General features: G+C 42.2%; 1 protein-coding gene across 15 annotated transcripts in view; it reads right to left on the reverse strand.

The window, feature by feature from the left end:
• Positions 1–2,648: 2,648 nt before the first annotated feature.
• HMBOX1 (homeobox containing 1) overlaps positions 2,649–18,117 on the reverse strand; it is a 123,655-nt gene continuing 108,186 nt past the window's right edge. For 14 of the 15 annotated variants that reach the window (XM_040597125.1, XM_040597124.1, XM_040597123.1 and 11 more), the window contains one exon: positions 2,649–17,302. In XM_040597125.1, coding sequence (XP_040453059.1) covers positions 17,165–17,302 — 138 coding nt within the window. In that variant the 3' untranslated portion in view covers positions 2,649–17,164. The remainder of the gene's footprint in view (positions 17,303–18,117) is intronic. The other variant, XM_040597126.1, reaches the window with a different exon arrangement.

Below are 18,117 nucleotides of genomic sequence, written 5' to 3' on the forward strand. Positions count from 1 at the left end.
GCACAAAGACCAAAGTCTTTCTCAAACGAGTCTGTAATTGTAGAGAATATTCCGTTCTCCAGACACATCTGAGGTCTTACTCACGTCCGAGGCTTCTCTCAGGCTTTCACACCCAGACAGCTTTGCACAAAAAGAACTATAGAAGAAATGCAGCATCGTTGAGTTATACATTTTTATTTTCTAATAGGTACAATACTAAAATAAACACAAATTAAAAAAAAGTTTTATTAAAACAAAACTGTACAAAAAAGCAGTTATACTACATTTTAATTACAGAACAGTCTACTGTCCAAAAGGCACTAATCCAGAATAGGAGATACAATGATACAGGACTCATTTTAACTATTTTAATCAATACAATAGAGCACTTGTTTCTCTGTCCATTCACATACAGAAACAAGGACTTTTGCTACAGTCATTACACATTGTTATAAATATGAGCCCTACAAGTAAAGATGCAGTATCGCTCTCCCTGGGCCAAAATTCAGTTCAAACAATGTTAGAAATTAAGTTTAAAAGAAGAAAAAAGCAAAAAAAAAAAAAAAAAAAAGGGAGCGAGCCGAGGACACAAGGGAAGAAGCTGATGGTTCATACTTCCGCAGCATCTGCTGCCTGAGGAAGATGCGACGGATATTAACTCTCCCCTGCATGTCGGAGATGGGAACACTGATCAGGCAGAAAGGACCAGGCTGCCTCAAGGGTCTGCAGCAAACCTGTGGTGGAACTGGAAGGTGAACTTCCACCACCTCGTGCCCAAAGCTTTGCTTTCATTTTTTCCACTACATCCCGTTTATGTGGTTCTCCTTTGCCCCCAGCCCCTGTGGTGGGTCAGCAACGACTCTGCAGTGCACTAAGGGAGAAAAACTCTTACTTTTCTCCTTGCAACAAATGACAGAGTAGACCCACTGGCATCTTGCAGATAAAGCACAGTGATTTGGAGAAGATTTTACAATATTCTTCTGAAAAATCAGTATCTTTACTGCAAGAACACCAAGCCATGAGGAGACGGACCTCAGCTACCCAGTACTGCTACAACCGTCCTACAGCAACGGACCAAACTGCCACAAAGCCACCAGAAACGCACATGGCTCACGTGCAACTCCTGGGGTGGAAGGATGTGTCTGAAGTGGCACAGGGAAAGTTACAACCTATTACCTTGCCAGCTTGCCTTCCTGAAGGCAAAAATACACTTTAGCAGCGTTCAGACTGTGGGGAACACGAGCGCCGCGGCACCTTCCTCCCATCTTCCTCCGTGGTGGTGGTACCTGAGATTCACTCCCCTGTGAGATGCAGCACCGCCTCCCTGGCGTCTTTTTTGCCATAAGCAACTTCCTAACACAAGGATCTATTCATCCTCCCTCCCAAACTACGCTATTTCATTTCTCAACCCCCTGACATTTCAGTATGAGGACCAGCAGCAAAGACATCGCACGCAGACAGCGTGCTCGGAGAACGCCTGTGTGAAAAGCCAGCGGGCAGCGCACGAGTATTTGACGTTACTATCAGGAGCAACGACACAACGCACCCATGCAATACCAGTGCGAAACATATAGTCTTCCAGCTGAATGAGCAGCCCTTGTTAAGCTCAAGACCTGGGCGTATCGTGGGGTTCGATGATGATGTGTAGCACTACCCGGCTCCGCCACGGTGGAGGAGGTTTAATACGCGGGCGGGAGAGAGATACTGCACCTTTCGAACAGTGTCATACACATAAGACAAAGACAGGCATCTGGATGTTAACAAAAATAAGTAACAAAGAAATATGATTAAACAAAATCTCTTCTCACATCATCCTATACTACATCCTCCTTCTGCTTAGCAGAAAATTGTACGTACACAAAAATACAAATACACAATTTTGTAGAACAGTCTGATTTTAATATATTTATATATATTTATATTTATATGAGTGGCAGGTTAGTCATTATATAGAGCTTTTTGCACTTTTGGCTCATATGCAACAAGGCTTTATAAATTCAGCTTTAGCTTTCATTCAGGTTTTATAGCTTCTTGAACATTTGTTTTCACATTTAAAGCAGCATCCAATTTGCAAGAGGAGTTGGTGGTGGCTACAGCAAGGATCAGGTCAAGAGGTTATTTGGGGGCGGGGGGAGGAGAATATACATTCCAGTGTGTGTGTGTGTGTGCGCGCGCACTAGTGCTCATGTAAAAAAGAACAAGACTGTGATCGTACGACTCTAGGATACCATGTTTACCTCTTGAGGTAGGCGGAACACCTACAGCAGATGAGACACAGGTGCCGTTTTCGTCGGGGCACATGGCGGGAGAAACAAATACGCAAGTGGAAGATGCTGACAGAGGAACGCACAGACATGTAAGAACCCGCTGGCGAGTCTGGTGACCAGCAGGGACAGGACACAGCTCATCTTATCTTAGTGATGCATTTGGTAGACACGCGAAGTAACTGTAGGCAACTGCCAGCCACCCAGCACACACAACTACCACGACAGCCACGCTCGCTTGCCCTTACCGGAGATGCAAGGTTGATTCCATACTCCCCGCCCCCGAGCCAACGTGACAGCGGAACAAAATTAAGACGCACAAAATTTGGAAATGAAAGACGCAACTCCCCGGCGCTCAACTAGGGTTTTTGTTTGGGGGAGGTTTCCTTCTTTTTTTGTTGGGGGTGGGGGGGGTGGGGGTGTCCTTCGTGTTTTGTGTGCCTCCGATACTGTTCCACTGTCTTCTCACGTTTAGGTTCGCAACACTCACTACCACGTTAATCTTTTTTCAATTACAACCACTGTTATTGACAATCACTTGGTTAAGGAAAAAAATAAAAATAAATCACTGTTAAAAAAGGCATCTCTAGAGCAGGGTGACAGTGCAACGCCGAACGGTCTGTGTCTATTATAGGCTCCACAAATATTTATTTTCATTAGTACCCCAGCAATAGGTTCCCATTTGATCATTGCTTGTATCAACACCCATCAACTTCCTACAAGCTAATTTTCTGTTTTCTGCAAAAGAGATGTCCTTATAGCTTTTCTCGCCAATAGTAATTTCCTAGGCTTTCCCAACTCATATGTTATTAAGCTGTCAGAATGAAAACAACATTTTATTACTAATGAAAAATAAAACATCTACATATGGATTGCTTTCATTTTCTGAATCCTTAAGTGGTACTAATACACCTTAATAGTGTTTTGTTACAGCCTTTCACTGTGGTCAGAAGAAATTCTCCTTTAATGCAATTTTTTAAACTAGCATTGATAACTTTTTTTCTTTTTTTTTTTAACCCACATAAAATTCTCATGTATCTTTACAAATTGATACCCACCTGCCAACAGTTACAACTATTTTGCCAGAATGTTTAGCAGGTGCCACTATTATAAGCCTAGAAATAATGAAGAATATAGGAAGAAACTGCCTCTCTGATTCCAAAAAGGGGCGAGGACATCTGCATATCAGCTTTTTCTAGCCAGAGCCTCAGGCGTGTGGCTGTCCAGAGGCGCACGCTTAACGCCGAAGGTATTTGCGCCTGCAATCCAAGAGGCAGTTTCCTACTGAATTCTATCCAAGCTTCCCCCCTCTTTACCGTCCACCCCAAATCGGAGATGGCAAAGGTTTGGCCGAGAGATGAGGCTCGTTAGGAAGATCTCCACCGACAGGTTGAAAACCGCGGGAGGCAGCACGAGGAAGGAGCGGAGGTTTCTTTCCAGCCGGATTCGGCCAGGCTCCGGACTCCCACTGCTCACCTGGAGTCACACGTGCGGAGGGACCGCAGGGAGGGAGGGCGCTTTCCTTAGGAGGGAAATGAGGTCTAATCCTGTTCCTCCAGCTCACTCTGGAGTCCTGTTACTCACTTAGGCACTTTTAAAATTGACACCAAGAAAAAAAAAAATTAAAAAAGTACTGCACATATTTCACACTTCCCAGGCTTTCATCAGCCTTGGGAAGATCATAAAGACCAAGAGGGAGACAGCCAAGGCGATTTGTCAAGAAAATAGTGCTCCCCATGGACACAACTGACTTTTATTTGTCACCCTTTGATAGAACTGCTATTGAACTAAATCTAGTTTAAATTTGTTATTCCTGTATGATCTTTAAGGTAAAAGCCTGTCTTACGGTGCTTCTGCGGCACGATGATATCGCTTCATCATATCGGATCTGACATTTGACTTCCAGAGGGACACGGTCCTCTCCCAGCTGGAGCCAGCAGCGCCGAGCGTTCGCGCTGGCGTGGGAAGGGCTGCCTGTAACCCCCAAGAACGACTCCGGACGCAAGTTAAGGAAAATCGGCTGTTGATGAGATTCAGAGAGACACAACTAACAGTACGGCCGGAGCCAAAAGCAAGGCGAAAGGGTTTTTTTTGCTTTTGAGTTTGTATCGCAATGGGTGATGAAACAGAAAATCCTGTCCCTCTCCAAAGAACAAACAGGGCTTTGACCCCACAGCAACTTGAAACAAGTCACAGGCTTCAGTTCAGCACAAGCCTCAAGATGACATCTACATTTACACAGAAGCCAAAAAAAAAAAAAAAACCACAACCAAACCAAAAAAAACAAAAGGAGAAAATTCAGTTCAGTGGATAATACTAGAAGATGGGAAACTCAAAATCCAAACTCTATTTTTATTATACCTTTTCGTTTGGAAAAGTAATTTCGAGTTTTTCCAATCATCTTCAAATCTAAAAAATAATGTAAAAATAGTAATAAAAAGCTACTCTGGCTGCAAAAAGTGATCCCACGCCCTGGGTGAATGAAGAGACAAGGGGCACCACCACACAGCCTCCTTCGGAAGAGCTACGCAAATCCATGCACCCTGTCCCAGACCCTCCCATTAAGAAAACAGGCAACAGAATGCCAACCACAAAAACATGTACCAATTAAGACAGCTTCCAACTCTAAGTGCAAGCAAGACAAAATTACAAGAAAGGAAAAAAAATGCTACTACCTTGTTCCTTTCTGTTAACCATGGTCCACCACCTTGAACAGCCTTATTTCATGCAGAAGGTTACAAGTAAAGAACCTGCTGCAAATTGACCAAGTTTATGAGTTTTGGTTTTTTTTTTAAATGGTCAGAGTTGAATTTTTTTTTTAATATTTATACTACATGATGGACAATATATGTTTGGACTTCAAGAAAGCAATCGATACAGCACCATCTAATAGGCAAAAGGAAAGGTGAGCGCATCTTGACTTGGACTAAAGTAGCACTAAGGGAATTAAAAAATACCTAACCACAAACACACTGCTTGAAGATGTGAAGGTAATAAAGTGCCTGTACAGGAAAAAGAGAAGAATGAGAAACACCAGAAAGCAGAGAGGAACAAAATTAAAATGGCACAAGCCACCAAAGACTGCGCAAGGGGAAAAAGGGCACGGAGAGTAACAAGTAAATCCTAACAGGAGTGGGAGAGGCAGCAACCGACAAACAGCACAAACTAAAGAGAACAGATAAACCTGAGCACTGAAATTGTGTGCAAGAAACGCCAAACCAGCCTGTTTTGAAGCGCTGCCATATCTGCGCCATATCTTTAGTTTTGCAAACAATTTACTAGAACATTGCTGAGTATCTGCTGAAGTGCACAGCTCAGTACCAGTCTTCCCAGTAAAAAAAAACAACCAAACAAAACCAACAGTAATAAAAGTCCCAGTAGTAATGAAAGAAGATTATACTTAGAAGTTACTCTTTCCCTGATTTTCTAATCTAAGTGTCGAAATGGAAAGGAGGGAAGGGAGGAGGGCTGCTAACTAACTGCGCTGGCAAAACCTGCTAGCTTTTGGCTAGCAGCAAGCTCGGGAGATTTCCTAAGACTGAACCAAACTGCAGCTTCAGCACTAGACTGGACTGCTTTGTCTTCGGATGGAACCCATATATATCCCTTCTTTAGAGACTGTAATAACAACAGGTTCAGGTCAGAGCACTTCAGTATGAGAAAACCACTGGTAAACTGGGATAACCAGGGCGAGAAGGAGCTTGCATGGAAGATGAAAGGAATTACCTCTATGAGAAGAACTGAAGTTTGGGGAAATAACGTGTGACAAATTTGATACCAAGAATAATCAACTTCAGAGGAAAGTGAATGGCTCCAAGTGGCTGGAGGATGTATAGCTCAGAACACTCGCCTGGAATCCCTTCAAGGAAACAGAGGCTCAGCGTAGGAAGAGGAGACATCAGTTTAGCAAGAGGACTTCTGCTGGCTGTGATGTTTTTTGAAGCACTCTGGCAACTGATGAAAGTTTTTGTAAAAAACAGCGGCTTGAGGCACTGCAGCTAGAGGAAATGGTCGTGACTGATCAAATTTTAGTCATGTTGAATGTTCCTGGGTAACAGTAAAAATCACTGCAAGGTACATTTAACAGCTGGAACTCATGTACCCGAATGTCTAACGTAATAAAGAGCAACAAAGAATTTAGGATTAGAAATTCAGACTGGCCTGGGCTTTTGGTTCTGGGTGGGGGTTTTTTTTGTGTTTATTTTTACGTAAGAAGCAAAAAATAACAGTTGGAAAGAATAATGCTGTTCCAGAGCCACCTTAGCACTGACTGGTATGAAAGTATGCATCGCTGTGTCAGTGGAATGGAATCGGTAAGATACGGGAGCAAATCTAAGTAATACGGCAGCATACAGAAACCACCTGTTATCAAAACTACATTTGTTGGATTCCCGTTATGGCAGAAGTACAAAGTGTAAAAAGATATTTACTATACATAACAGGAACGTCACGTGGTTTAGAGACATAAGGCACAATATGTTCTCTGATGGAAAGTCACACTTTTTAAAGAAGTTCTTACTGCAGAGAACCCCTCTAGTACTCAAATCTCTATAAATTATTAAATACTATGAACAGGTTATAAAGGTAAAAGACAAGTCTACCTCTTTGGAATCATAGTTTTACAATTAAGGCCAGAAGGGACCAGTCTATCACCTATAAGGAGACCCCAAACATCAGATGGCCTCCCACAATCCTGATGTAAACTCCCTGTTCTACCTACTTCATCCAATGGGATGAATGAACCATCCTCCCCTTCAAAACGCAAAAAAAATTTAAAATATTTAAATCCCCTAATCAGAAGTGTCTGCCTTTTCCACATAACTCTTTATGAATTTTACCATTTGTATCTAATGGACTTATAAACATAAGTGGAATAAATTCTGGGTATTCACAACACATGTACAAATACCTTCTTAATGTCTATGGATACTTCACTGACTCTTTACTCCTAATCAGAAGCCTAATTTTTAAGCCAATTTCAGTGAACTGAATTATTGGCAATGCAACTTCAGGACTGTTCTGTTCTTGCTCTGCTACAAATCCCAGTATTAACAAGTGAGTAGTGTTGAAATCTAGGGGCTGATTCTCAACTGACGTTAACTCTGGTAAGCTCTGCAAATGAGTGGATCTATTCCCTCATCTCATTAGTATTTATTTTCTCCAAACACGTGGAGAAAGAGGACTGTGCCTTAGAAAACTCGAAAGGGTGAGCTGCAGAATAAATACTCTTAATGCCCAGTGAGTAGCTGTGTGCCAAGGGTTAAATGTTTAGCTAAACTGACAAGCAACTACCTCTGCAACAAACCGAACAAACGCATGCCTCAAATCCCAGTAACAGCTTCTAAACAAACTTTGCAATGCCATATGGTGTGCCATGAAGACACGCTGGCACAAGGAAACACACGGTGGAGATTTCAGACCATTTCATAAACTGCTTCAACTATATCTCATCAATAAAGCATCCAATGTGTGTACCCTTCTCGAGTAGTAGTTACGCGTTTTGTGCAATACACCCCGTCTTTCGCAGCAACACATCACATTTCTCCTTTGCCATTCTGAACTCAGTGTAGCTCCACCTAAACTCAGACTGCTCTACCCAACCTGTAGAAAGGGGACATGCTCCTGCTGCTACCTTCCACTCCAAAATTGTATCTTGTATTTTGAACAGAAGAAAAGCGTGAATGCATCACGGGAGAGTCTATGCCCTTATGTTCTTGAAAAGATCTGCTCACTTGCCACGATGCATAAATGAAATGGCTTGTACTGCGGTATAGGAAAGTCTGGTCAGTGAGTTGATACTCTGAGTTCCTGGCCCTGGTCAGCTCCTGAAGGATATTTTCACTACTGTCGCTACAGTCCTGTCAAAGAGAGGTACCAGCGACTTTATCAGCAGGCAGACTTTAAAAAGAAATAATTTAAAAAAATCCGAAGTCAAACGTGCTTGCAGGAATGGAATATATGCTTAATATTCTTAATGGAATATACTGGGTGAGAAGTATTAATTAATAATTTACTTTCATTATCTCTTTGCCCTCCTTGAGCAATTTGACAGATAAACTTTGTAAGTAAAACGTATTTTTTAAATCTCAAATGATGTAAAATGTATCTCAGAAGGCTAAAATCAACCTCTTAATTACAGAGGTGGGTTATTTAAGCTACATATGCCATCTTGCCATAACATGGAAGACTTTAATTAGTTAAAGGAGAAGGGGTGGGGAGAGGAGGATAGGAAGGTGAATTGAGGCCAGTGACAGCAGCAAGTTAACGTCTAAAAGTGTATGTCCTAGAAAAAAAGGTGCTACCATTGCTACTGTGAGTGCAGTACCACCAGTGGTAACCGTGCTGGAAGAACTGAAGTACCCACGACCCACAGGTCTGTTCTGAACCACAGTGACACTGGATGATATCCGGACAAGTATTTCAGTACAAAGAAGCTAAAAAGTAACTCAAGGATTTAAGTAAGAGCCTAAGGAAGTTCCTAACTTCTTCTGCAAAGCTGCTGGTGTTAAGAACCTGCTAATTTTTCTAAATTTCACGAAGAGTCTCTCTGCATACCAAAAAACTCCAGGAAGTTGTCTAATTGGTAACTACAACAGGAGAACAACAGTATGGAAAAATATGGTCAAGAAACTTCGGGGCAAAAAGGGAGCACAGGCTCTGCACTACGCAAGACTGGTCCACAGGCAACGTTTCTCACAGAAACACAGAATAAAAAGGCACGTAACACCCTATGACAGATGCTTTTTGAGAATCTAGCAAGATACCAGAGAAAGATTAGCATGTTATTGTAGGTCACCACCAGATACCCTCTCCTGCCGTGAATGGCAAGCTATTCCATATATTAATGGTCCATATATTAATTCCATATATAATAATAGTCCAGCCAACTATCCAGCTGCTGGCTATTTTGAGATTTCCTAAGAAAAAGGTGCATTAGCCTGTATCACTACACCATGCTAACTGCAAGGGGAGACAGCAGACAGCTTGAGGACACTACTGTTGTAAACTTGGCGACAACTGCTGCTAAGGCTTCCAAACTGAGACACCACGAAGGAGAACCTGGAGCGGCGCAGAAGAACCAGCGACATTCCCTGCTTCAGGAACCAGAGGGCAACAGTGCAGTCGGCACCCTCCGCCTTTGGGCAGGGTGAGTAATTCCGCGGAGTCCTGGACCATGGCTAACCTTCCTCAAAAATACAACTCTGAAACAAACCAAGAGGAGCTACACCAAAACCCTGGGCAGTCTGTAATCATGCTGTCACATCACCGCATGTCCTTTCAGTTTCTAAAACTCACCGAGAAGCAATACATGCATGAGTGGGGCGGGGGGTGGGGTGGGGGGTGGCATAAAAGAAAGAGAAGCAGCTTTGCATAGAAAACGGAACCCGGTTTCAATCCCTGCTGTTGTAAGTTACCATTAGGAGCAAGCCATTATTTAAGTTTACTAAGTAGCTGTGTTCCAAGTGTCACTAATAACACTGGTATTAAAGAGAATTAGGGGGCGGAAGATCTTCTGTTTTCAATCACAGAGAAGACAGAAATCCTTTTAATTATGACCATGCCAATCCACATCTTTCTAAAGCAGCTAATTACATGTCAGGAGGACACCCAGCCATTCAAAAAGAACTGCCACCACTTTTACTGCCATACTCTCATGCATTTATCCTACCCATCCCAATTACCCTGGCTGCAGTTAGAAAGGCTTTAGCCAAAGTGTGCTGGATGTTTTGATCAGCAGAATACACCCGCATCCATTTAACAGCGGAGAGAAGAGAGCGAATAAATGGCAGAGAGCGCCTTCTGCCAAGCCATCTGAGCGAGAGATGCACTGTACATACAGAAACATCAAAGGCCCATCACGCAGTTCACTCCAGTTCAGTGGATTTAGTTCACTTGTGCTTAAGCTGTTGGCCAGAGCACTCCACAGCTTACTGGAAGGAATGGGGAAGAGCACAACATTGCAGCGGTCAAACCAGTTAGTCGTCTTGATCAGCCCGATTAAGAGGGGCATTTGAAATACGTTTTGCGAATTTTAACCCCACACCCAACACGGCAAATCCCTTCCTATCTCCGAGACATAAGCTGTCAATATTATCACCTGGATACTACACTGATAAGCCACTGCAGGCATCACAGAGCACATCTTGGTATCTTGAAAGAGCAAAATGTATTTGTTTACTTCTTCCAGCAAGCTTAAACTCAAGTATGATACGAATTTTCATAAAGAGGGCGCGACAGAAGAACCTTAAGAAAAGCAGAGAGCCGTTTGTATTGATTATTGTAATTGTGCCGATATCATCTTAGCTAGCACATTGCCTGTGTTCAATGGGCACCGACGTGAAGCCAGGCACGAACAAACAGTTCTGGGCTATTTTTAAGTCACAAAACCTAAGGCCAAGGTTAATGATGAACAACTCTCTAGATGATTGAGTTTTCCTCCCCACATCTCTGTTTCACTGCTGCCACTGAAATGACTTCCATCCGTAGTCGTTGGACAAAACCCAGCATCCAAATGGCGTCACCTTACTGACAGTCCTCAAAACGACCAAGTTCGCTTTTCCAGTTCGAACACATTTCTCACAAAAGAGAAAATCATTTTCTGTGTATTTTATATTCAAATCTACAGCTGCCATCTCTAGACTGCCTCTTTCTTTCATTAATGTGCAACATCTTTAGTCGGAGGGTTTAAACCCCGTAAATTAGACGACAGTAACAGACGTTGAAACGGAGGTTTAGGGCTATACTTCTCAGCTTGCCAAATGCCTCTTGGCCAATAACTGATTCAATATCCTGAGTAAACACCCCAGCTGCAAAAAAGCCCAAGGGGGAATGCTTGATTCTGAAATGTCTCTGCAACTCTTCTTGGGAACCGCAAGGTACTTTTTGGTCAGGCCCCCAGCCTGCCCTTCCAAGAAATCACAGTGAAAATGCCCGACTCCGCAACATTCCATTAAATTAGCTGGGATCACGACACAACCCTGACTACTGCTACTAACACACACACAAAATCCTCAGCTGTCTAATGAACACGTTAGGTCACTGACACGTAACACAGTCTTCAAGACCAATCCTGCCAACAAAGATTCCTGCCAAATGATAAAAGCTACACCAAACTCAAGATTATTGCCTACAAGCTTAAGACTTTGATCAAAATAATATTATCAAGTTAAATAACTTCAAAGAGTGCAAAAGCTACTTGGGTGGGAAGCCTTGTCTAAAATAAGAGCAAAGTTTATTTTGACAAAAAATCCCTAGAATTTGCTGGTAATTATCCAACGAACTGGAAAGAAGCTGATGAATGCTGGGGAACGAGGGCTGTACAACGATGTAGCTGTGGTTGGAGGAGCAACACAAACCATCTGCCAAGATAATTATTAACTAAAATGAACAGAATTCCAGGGGTAAAGGAAGGGGGGAAAAATCTTTTCCTACTAAACATTCACAGCTCTCAGTACTATGGGCAACACCTCACAGAATCTTAGTAATGGGCAGAGTGAGGTGTGAATCCAGCTTTGCATTCCAGTTAAGATTACACACAGGGAAACAACATCCTGCATCAAGTGCTTCAGGGGCAGCGATGTTGAGTTTTGATAACTCTTAGACCAACTTTGCTGGTATTATCTACATGAAAAATAACACCTGTTCCCTTATGAAACCCTGTTACAACTACCACAAGTCTCGGTGACTCAACTACTCCAGGGGATGCCCAGCACAATGCTTTCACTACTTCGCAAACAGCATCTCACTGTGAAGAGGAATTTTTATACCGCACAGGGGAACTCAAAATCTTGCTGAGCTCATCTCCATGTTCTTATGCTCCTTCAAGGCAGAAATCAACACTTGGGAGTCTAAGTGACCCCACACCAGTCCGTGTCAGCCAACACCATCGCAATTCCTCTTCAAAGTAACATCCAAACCAGACCTCGAGTTTGCCCAGTGAAGTATGTTTTTTTTCTAGCAGTGGGCAACGGGAAACATTTAAGGAAAGAAAAGGAGGCTCCAAGTGAGTATAATGTGATTCTTCCCAGTCATACCCCTTCAGCTTCTGATCATCACCGATTAATGATTTACTGAACCAAAAATTTCTACCTTTTAACTACGGTTTTTCCTGTTAACACATTCAGCGATGTGAAAGTTTTCACCTGCACTCACAGCAGCAAGACAACTATAAATCCTCACACACAAAGGCAAAAACCGATCTACAGCACAAACATGAAAACATGGAAAAGTTAACCAGTCTGATGTTAGGCAATGAGCTAAACAGAATAATTCAAATATCCCTGAAGAACTGTGTAAACAGAGCAAATAATTAATGAAATTTATTACTTATGGCTTGATTGGAGCCTGGAGCCAGACCCTGCAAATAAAGCTCCCCTCTATTAGCAGAACAGGAAAGGTAACTTTTTATGAAGAGCAGAACAGAAAAAAAACAACAAACCAAACAACCAACCAGCAACAGATTAAAGAGAATTTCTTTAAACAAGTCAACAGGAAGATCAGAACTAGGAAACACTTTGACCTGAGCAGGTTTGTATAGTCATAGAATGATTTAGGTCAGAAAGGGTCTCAGAAGGCCTCTAACCCAATCTTGTTGAGTCGAGTTTTGAATATCCCCAAGGATGGGATTTCCACTGCCTCGCTGGGTCACTGTTCTATCACTCTGAGTACGAAAATACTTCTCTCTATATTCATCTGGGATTTTCCTTAATGCAACTTTAGCCCACTGCCCCTCACCTTTTTGCTATGGACCTCTGAGAAGAACCTGGCTCAGTCTCCTCTAGCCGCCCCCCCCTCCCCAAGGCAGCTGAAGAACATAATACAGGGTGCCCCGCAAGCCAGCCTGAGCAAACCCAGCTCTCGCAATCTCCCACCACATGACATGTGCTCCAGCCCTCTCATCTCAGCCGCCCTATGACGGACTCATCCCTGCCCTGCCCGGCACTCAGTACTCCAGACACAGTCCCACAAGTGATAAATGGAGGGGACCGACCACTTCCCTTGACCTCCTGAAGGTTCTTCTTAATGGGATTCCTTAATTACTGCAAGGGTGCGCTGCTGACTCACAACCAACTTGGTCACATCCAACAGACGAGTAACGGGATTACACTATTAATGCGTATGGTTATTATAGAGCATTTAGAACATGTCTTTGTGATGCCAGGGCATCAACATCTAGAACATGTCTGATCACCGCTATGTTGACTTATTTTTATCAACTCAATGCTTTTGCAAACATCTGGGACCTCATGCTTCAGGGAAAAGGTGCGGGAATTAAAAAAAACAAACAAACAAACAAACCCCCCCCAAAACGTCCCCAAAAAAGAAGTGGAGGTAGAAACTGTTGTTTTAAGAAGACTGTAAGAGACAACAACTCAAGTATAAGGACTTTATGAGCGACACAATAACAGCCAGAACTCACTCTACAATAAAAGCAATCTGTGCTCACCACAGAAAAGGAGCATCTTAAATAATTTCTTTTCTATTCACAGAAAAAGGTAGATCCAGTCTAACACCAGATCGACTTCAAGGGAACCCACATGAGAACAAATTGCAGTAATTCCAATTGGCTACAACAAATTGCAACTGAATTGCAATGCTACAAAAATGAGGCTTAATTTTCAAGAAAATCCAGAGACAGAAAGACAAAGACGACTACCGTATTGTGGAAAACCCCCTAGAACAAAGGCTAAATTCCAGAACGCGCTCTCCGATTCTTTCACTTACTGCAGATTATGTATGCTTCTCCCGACAACCATCACATCAGCATCTGTCCCATTTTAGCCAATTTGTGCCAAACCAAAGAGTTACTAGACAACTGCAAATTGTTAATTTTGACCTTTCAGAATAAAGGAAGCAGCCATGAGCACCAAGTCTTACTTTTGCCTCGTACCTCTCAATGGTCAAAGAAAAGCCAAAATAGACAGCGGCAACCCAAACTCTGACACCACGGAACCGGAACCAAGTGTCTGATTCCCCAGTAAAGTAATAAGTTTTTTTTTTCTCTAGTGAGAAGATGATGTGGGAAAACAGAAAACTGGCATTTACCGGGAAGCTACAGACAAGGAGGATCTGCCAACCTCCAGTCGATCAGAAGGGGTCTAACAGTTTAACCTTCAGAGAGAATACCATGATGAGACCAGCAGCTACCTGGCAGTGACAAATAGAATTAAGACCAGATTATTCTACATTAGATGTTACAGACCTACAATTTTAGGGGTGTTACTTCGATCCTGCACCACGTTAACTGCAATCAGGATACAGAAGTTCTAGCACTATTTTTATTTTTCTCTATTGCTTTAAAAGGTAATGCTCAAAACAGTGAGGTTTTTTTTCTTTTTTTTAAGATGGCATAGCAAGCAATATTTCTTTTCAAACTGCAGCTGTCCAACAGTTTGAGTCTGTTCTTTTTAAAATGAAAGAGCCAGAACAAATGGCGGTGGCAAGCCCAACGTAAAGAGGTCATCGATTATTAAAATCTCCTTACTATAAATCGTGGATGTTGCTTGTCAGCTTGGGGTGTGACTGTGGAATGAATAAGTAGGTAAAGTTCCACTAAGGCTACAGTTTGCTCGATCATTCTCCTATGCAAAAACTGAAATAAAAGCTCTACCCATCCTTTCACTTCGTAGTACCAAAACATTCATACACACATTAAGAAAAAAACTGCAACGGTGCAATGGTCACTGATCCAATTCCTTTCTTTCCTGAGTTTGCCCTGATGCTACTTATGAATTTGCCTACTCAAGAAATGCAATAAAACAGAAAAAAAAGACGGCTTCATTCTGCTCCAGTGATCTATATCTAAGGAAAGCACATAAATTTTCCAATGAAATCCATAAGTGAAAGACGAGGCCAAGCCCTACCTATATATCTTCAAAGTTACAGAGACAAAGAGATGCTAGCTCTGTGCCCTCTGAAAGCACAAAATCTCCCCCACACTTACCTAAGCAATTTTCAAAAGATTAACAGATGGAAACACCATCTAGTTAGCCTGTGCCTTGAAGGGTTCAGGCTGGCTAAAAGAGGAGCCACATTTTAGGAGTTCACAATGCTACCCGGTAGTTAAGCGTGAGGAAGGGATGAGAACAAGAGACGAAATCACAACTTCCCTTCACTTCCTCCACCTTAAAAGCGGAGGGCAGAAAAGGGAAACCCATCCTTCAGACTAAGCCATTTTCCTCTTTTTAAGCTATTCCCACATCAACTGGCAAAATAAAAATGGAATGTTGAGGAAACGCTATGCAGATTTTTATATATCCGTATACAAAAATTTACATAGGTTTTTAATTTTTGTTTTTAATGTAACACAGTCTTGCCTGTCTTTAACACTTCCCGTGCCGTTTCCATCAAAATGTTTCCTCTTACTGGCAGCAACATATCGTTTTATCAAGATGCCAGGAGATCATTTCCGCACGATACTAACAGATGTAATTTTCTTAGATGCACACACAGTTCATCATTTAGATACTAGATGACAAGGTGATCGCAGGGTGACTCTGCAATGCAAGTTTGCTGTTTGGTATTTTGAATTCTCAAATGATAAAAAAAAGACTTATCAAATATAAATATCTTTAAGAAAAAAGTAACAAAAGTGCTACATATGATCAAGGAAAACAATTCCATTAGTTTCTGCTACTTAAAGTAGGTTTGCTTTACAAATATTACCACATCCATTATCAGTATGGCTTCCAATTATTAATTAAATTGCTCGTAGCAGTATAGCTTTCTCACATCTTAACAAGGACAGAGTAAAGAGAACACAAAATATTCACACCCCATTTCTCAGGTAAGAGATCCTCCTGCCTTTCAACAAACAAAAAAAGTTTAGGAGACTATGCTATGATGGTTATCTAGCAAAGGTCAGATGCAAAAGTTCTCCAATAACCTTTTAGGCTAGTTGGGACACAGGCATTAGTTACACAGATGTGTAAAAATCCACTCACCCATTTTATGACCTTAATAACCTTCCTGGAAAACATTGCTTTTGAAAGTGGCAAAGTGGGGAGGGGAGTTGTGTGGGGACAGAGAAGGCGAGAGGAAGAATAAAAGGTGATATTGTTAATGACAGATCAATCGAGTCTAGACCTCTTCTGAGCAGGCACTGCTAGCCATGCCAAATAACGAATAGTGGTTTTGAGAAGTGGACTGTTGTCCATTAGACATTCAGCTCATTTTTCATATGATCCAGGGCTTGGCTTCAATCATGGTCCCAGAGGCAGAAGGCAGTACTTATCCACTAAGCCACGCAGCTCGTGAGAGTAGAGGATGTCTGTGTTGAATATATGAACATCAACCGAAATATGTGACTGTGTTTCCAATGGACATTCTCAGCACAGCACCCAAAGGTAGATCAAGTCACTGTATGACCAGTGAGGCACGGCTTATTGCAGCTGGAAATCATTTATTCCCAGGCTGAAGTGGGGTTTCTAGTGTTCTTTTTACTCTCTGTTGATACTCCCGATCTGGTGTCCATCGACCCTGTGCCACTACCTCAGCTTGCATCCTTTCAGTCTCAGAGAAGGAAAAGCGTACAGACTATTTTTTTTTTTTTTTAACACAATCTCTAAGGGTATCCCAAGATTTTAAGAGTAGCCTAAGACTTGTAATTGAGGGCTGTCTAAAATACCTGGAAGCACTTTGAATGCTAAGACAGAGCAGCAAGATTTTTCTAGCCACTGGGGCTGGGAGAGGGAGGTTGGTTGGTTGATTGATTATTTATTGGGAATTAATACTGAGAGAGTATATGCAAAGGCTGAGGGCACCATGCCATCTTCACAGAACAAGACCCTAACAGCTAACTGACGTACAAGAAACTGCAAAGTTATACTGTAAGAACACATATTAAGGACTGAGGAAAGTCTGCTAAGGTGCTACGTCTAAAACTAAGTTACTTCTTGCTTTGACCCTCCCCTTTCCTTGTATCAGTCGTCGTCTAGAGCCTCTGTCTTGATCTCGTTGGCTCCTTGCCGGGCCAATGCCAAGATGGTGTGGTTTACCGCTGCCATTTCCACGGCTAATGAAATGGGGTCTTGATGGTCACTATGGCTAGTGCTGTCATCCTGCGCATGTGGAAAGGAGAAGAGAGATGCATTGTTACTCCATAAGCAGAAAACCAGCAGATAAAACTAGTGTGTAAAGTAATGGGACTAGGGGCAGTGAACCGCACGTTCATTACAAGGGTACAAAGCCAAAGGAATTTACAGACTTGATTTAGGACTGATTTCCCTCACTGTGCAGACAAAGGTAAGCAAGGCAAGGAGCGGTGGACCCAATTTTTGAGAGAAAAAAATTGAGGGGGGTTGCGGTATTTAAGGAAAATGCTAAAATACAAATATCAAATTGATATACAAGGTACATCATGAAATCAACCTAATACAGGAATCATTACACACTGCACAAATTCATGCTACGCTTACATTTTGAATACACAGTTCTGGTCATCCCATTTCAAGAGGACACAACAGAACTAGGAAAGGTAGAGAGAATGACAGCCCAGGAGAAGAGCAGCATGGGGTGGCTTCCTTACAAGGGGTGGCTAAACAGGCTCAGGTTCTTCAGTTTGGAAAAGAAATGGCTGATGGTTGATATGGTAAATGTTTATTACAAATAATTAGTAAAGAGGGAACAACTGTTTGTGGCTTCTCATGATCTAATAAGCAAGGGCACTCACTGCTAATATTTTCCAAAGCAGCAATGGGAAGCACTGCTTCATTTATCACAGCTCAGCTGTAGGATTCACTCATTTTCAGATGAGACAAAAGTAAAAATGGCTTTCAAAGGCAGTGGTTAGCCAAGCTTAGGGAAAAATAAGTAATAGGAAGTATCAAAACTGGAAGCGGGTACACTGTCTGGCTCAGGAAGCCTCTCAAAATTA

Source organism: Falco naumanni, chromosome 6 (assembly GCF_017639655.2).
Source record: "Falco naumanni isolate bFalNau1 chromosome 6, bFalNau1.pat, whole genome shotgun sequence".
NCBI classification, from domain to species: Eukaryota; Metazoa; Chordata; class Aves; order Falconiformes; family Falconidae; genus Falco; species Falco naumanni.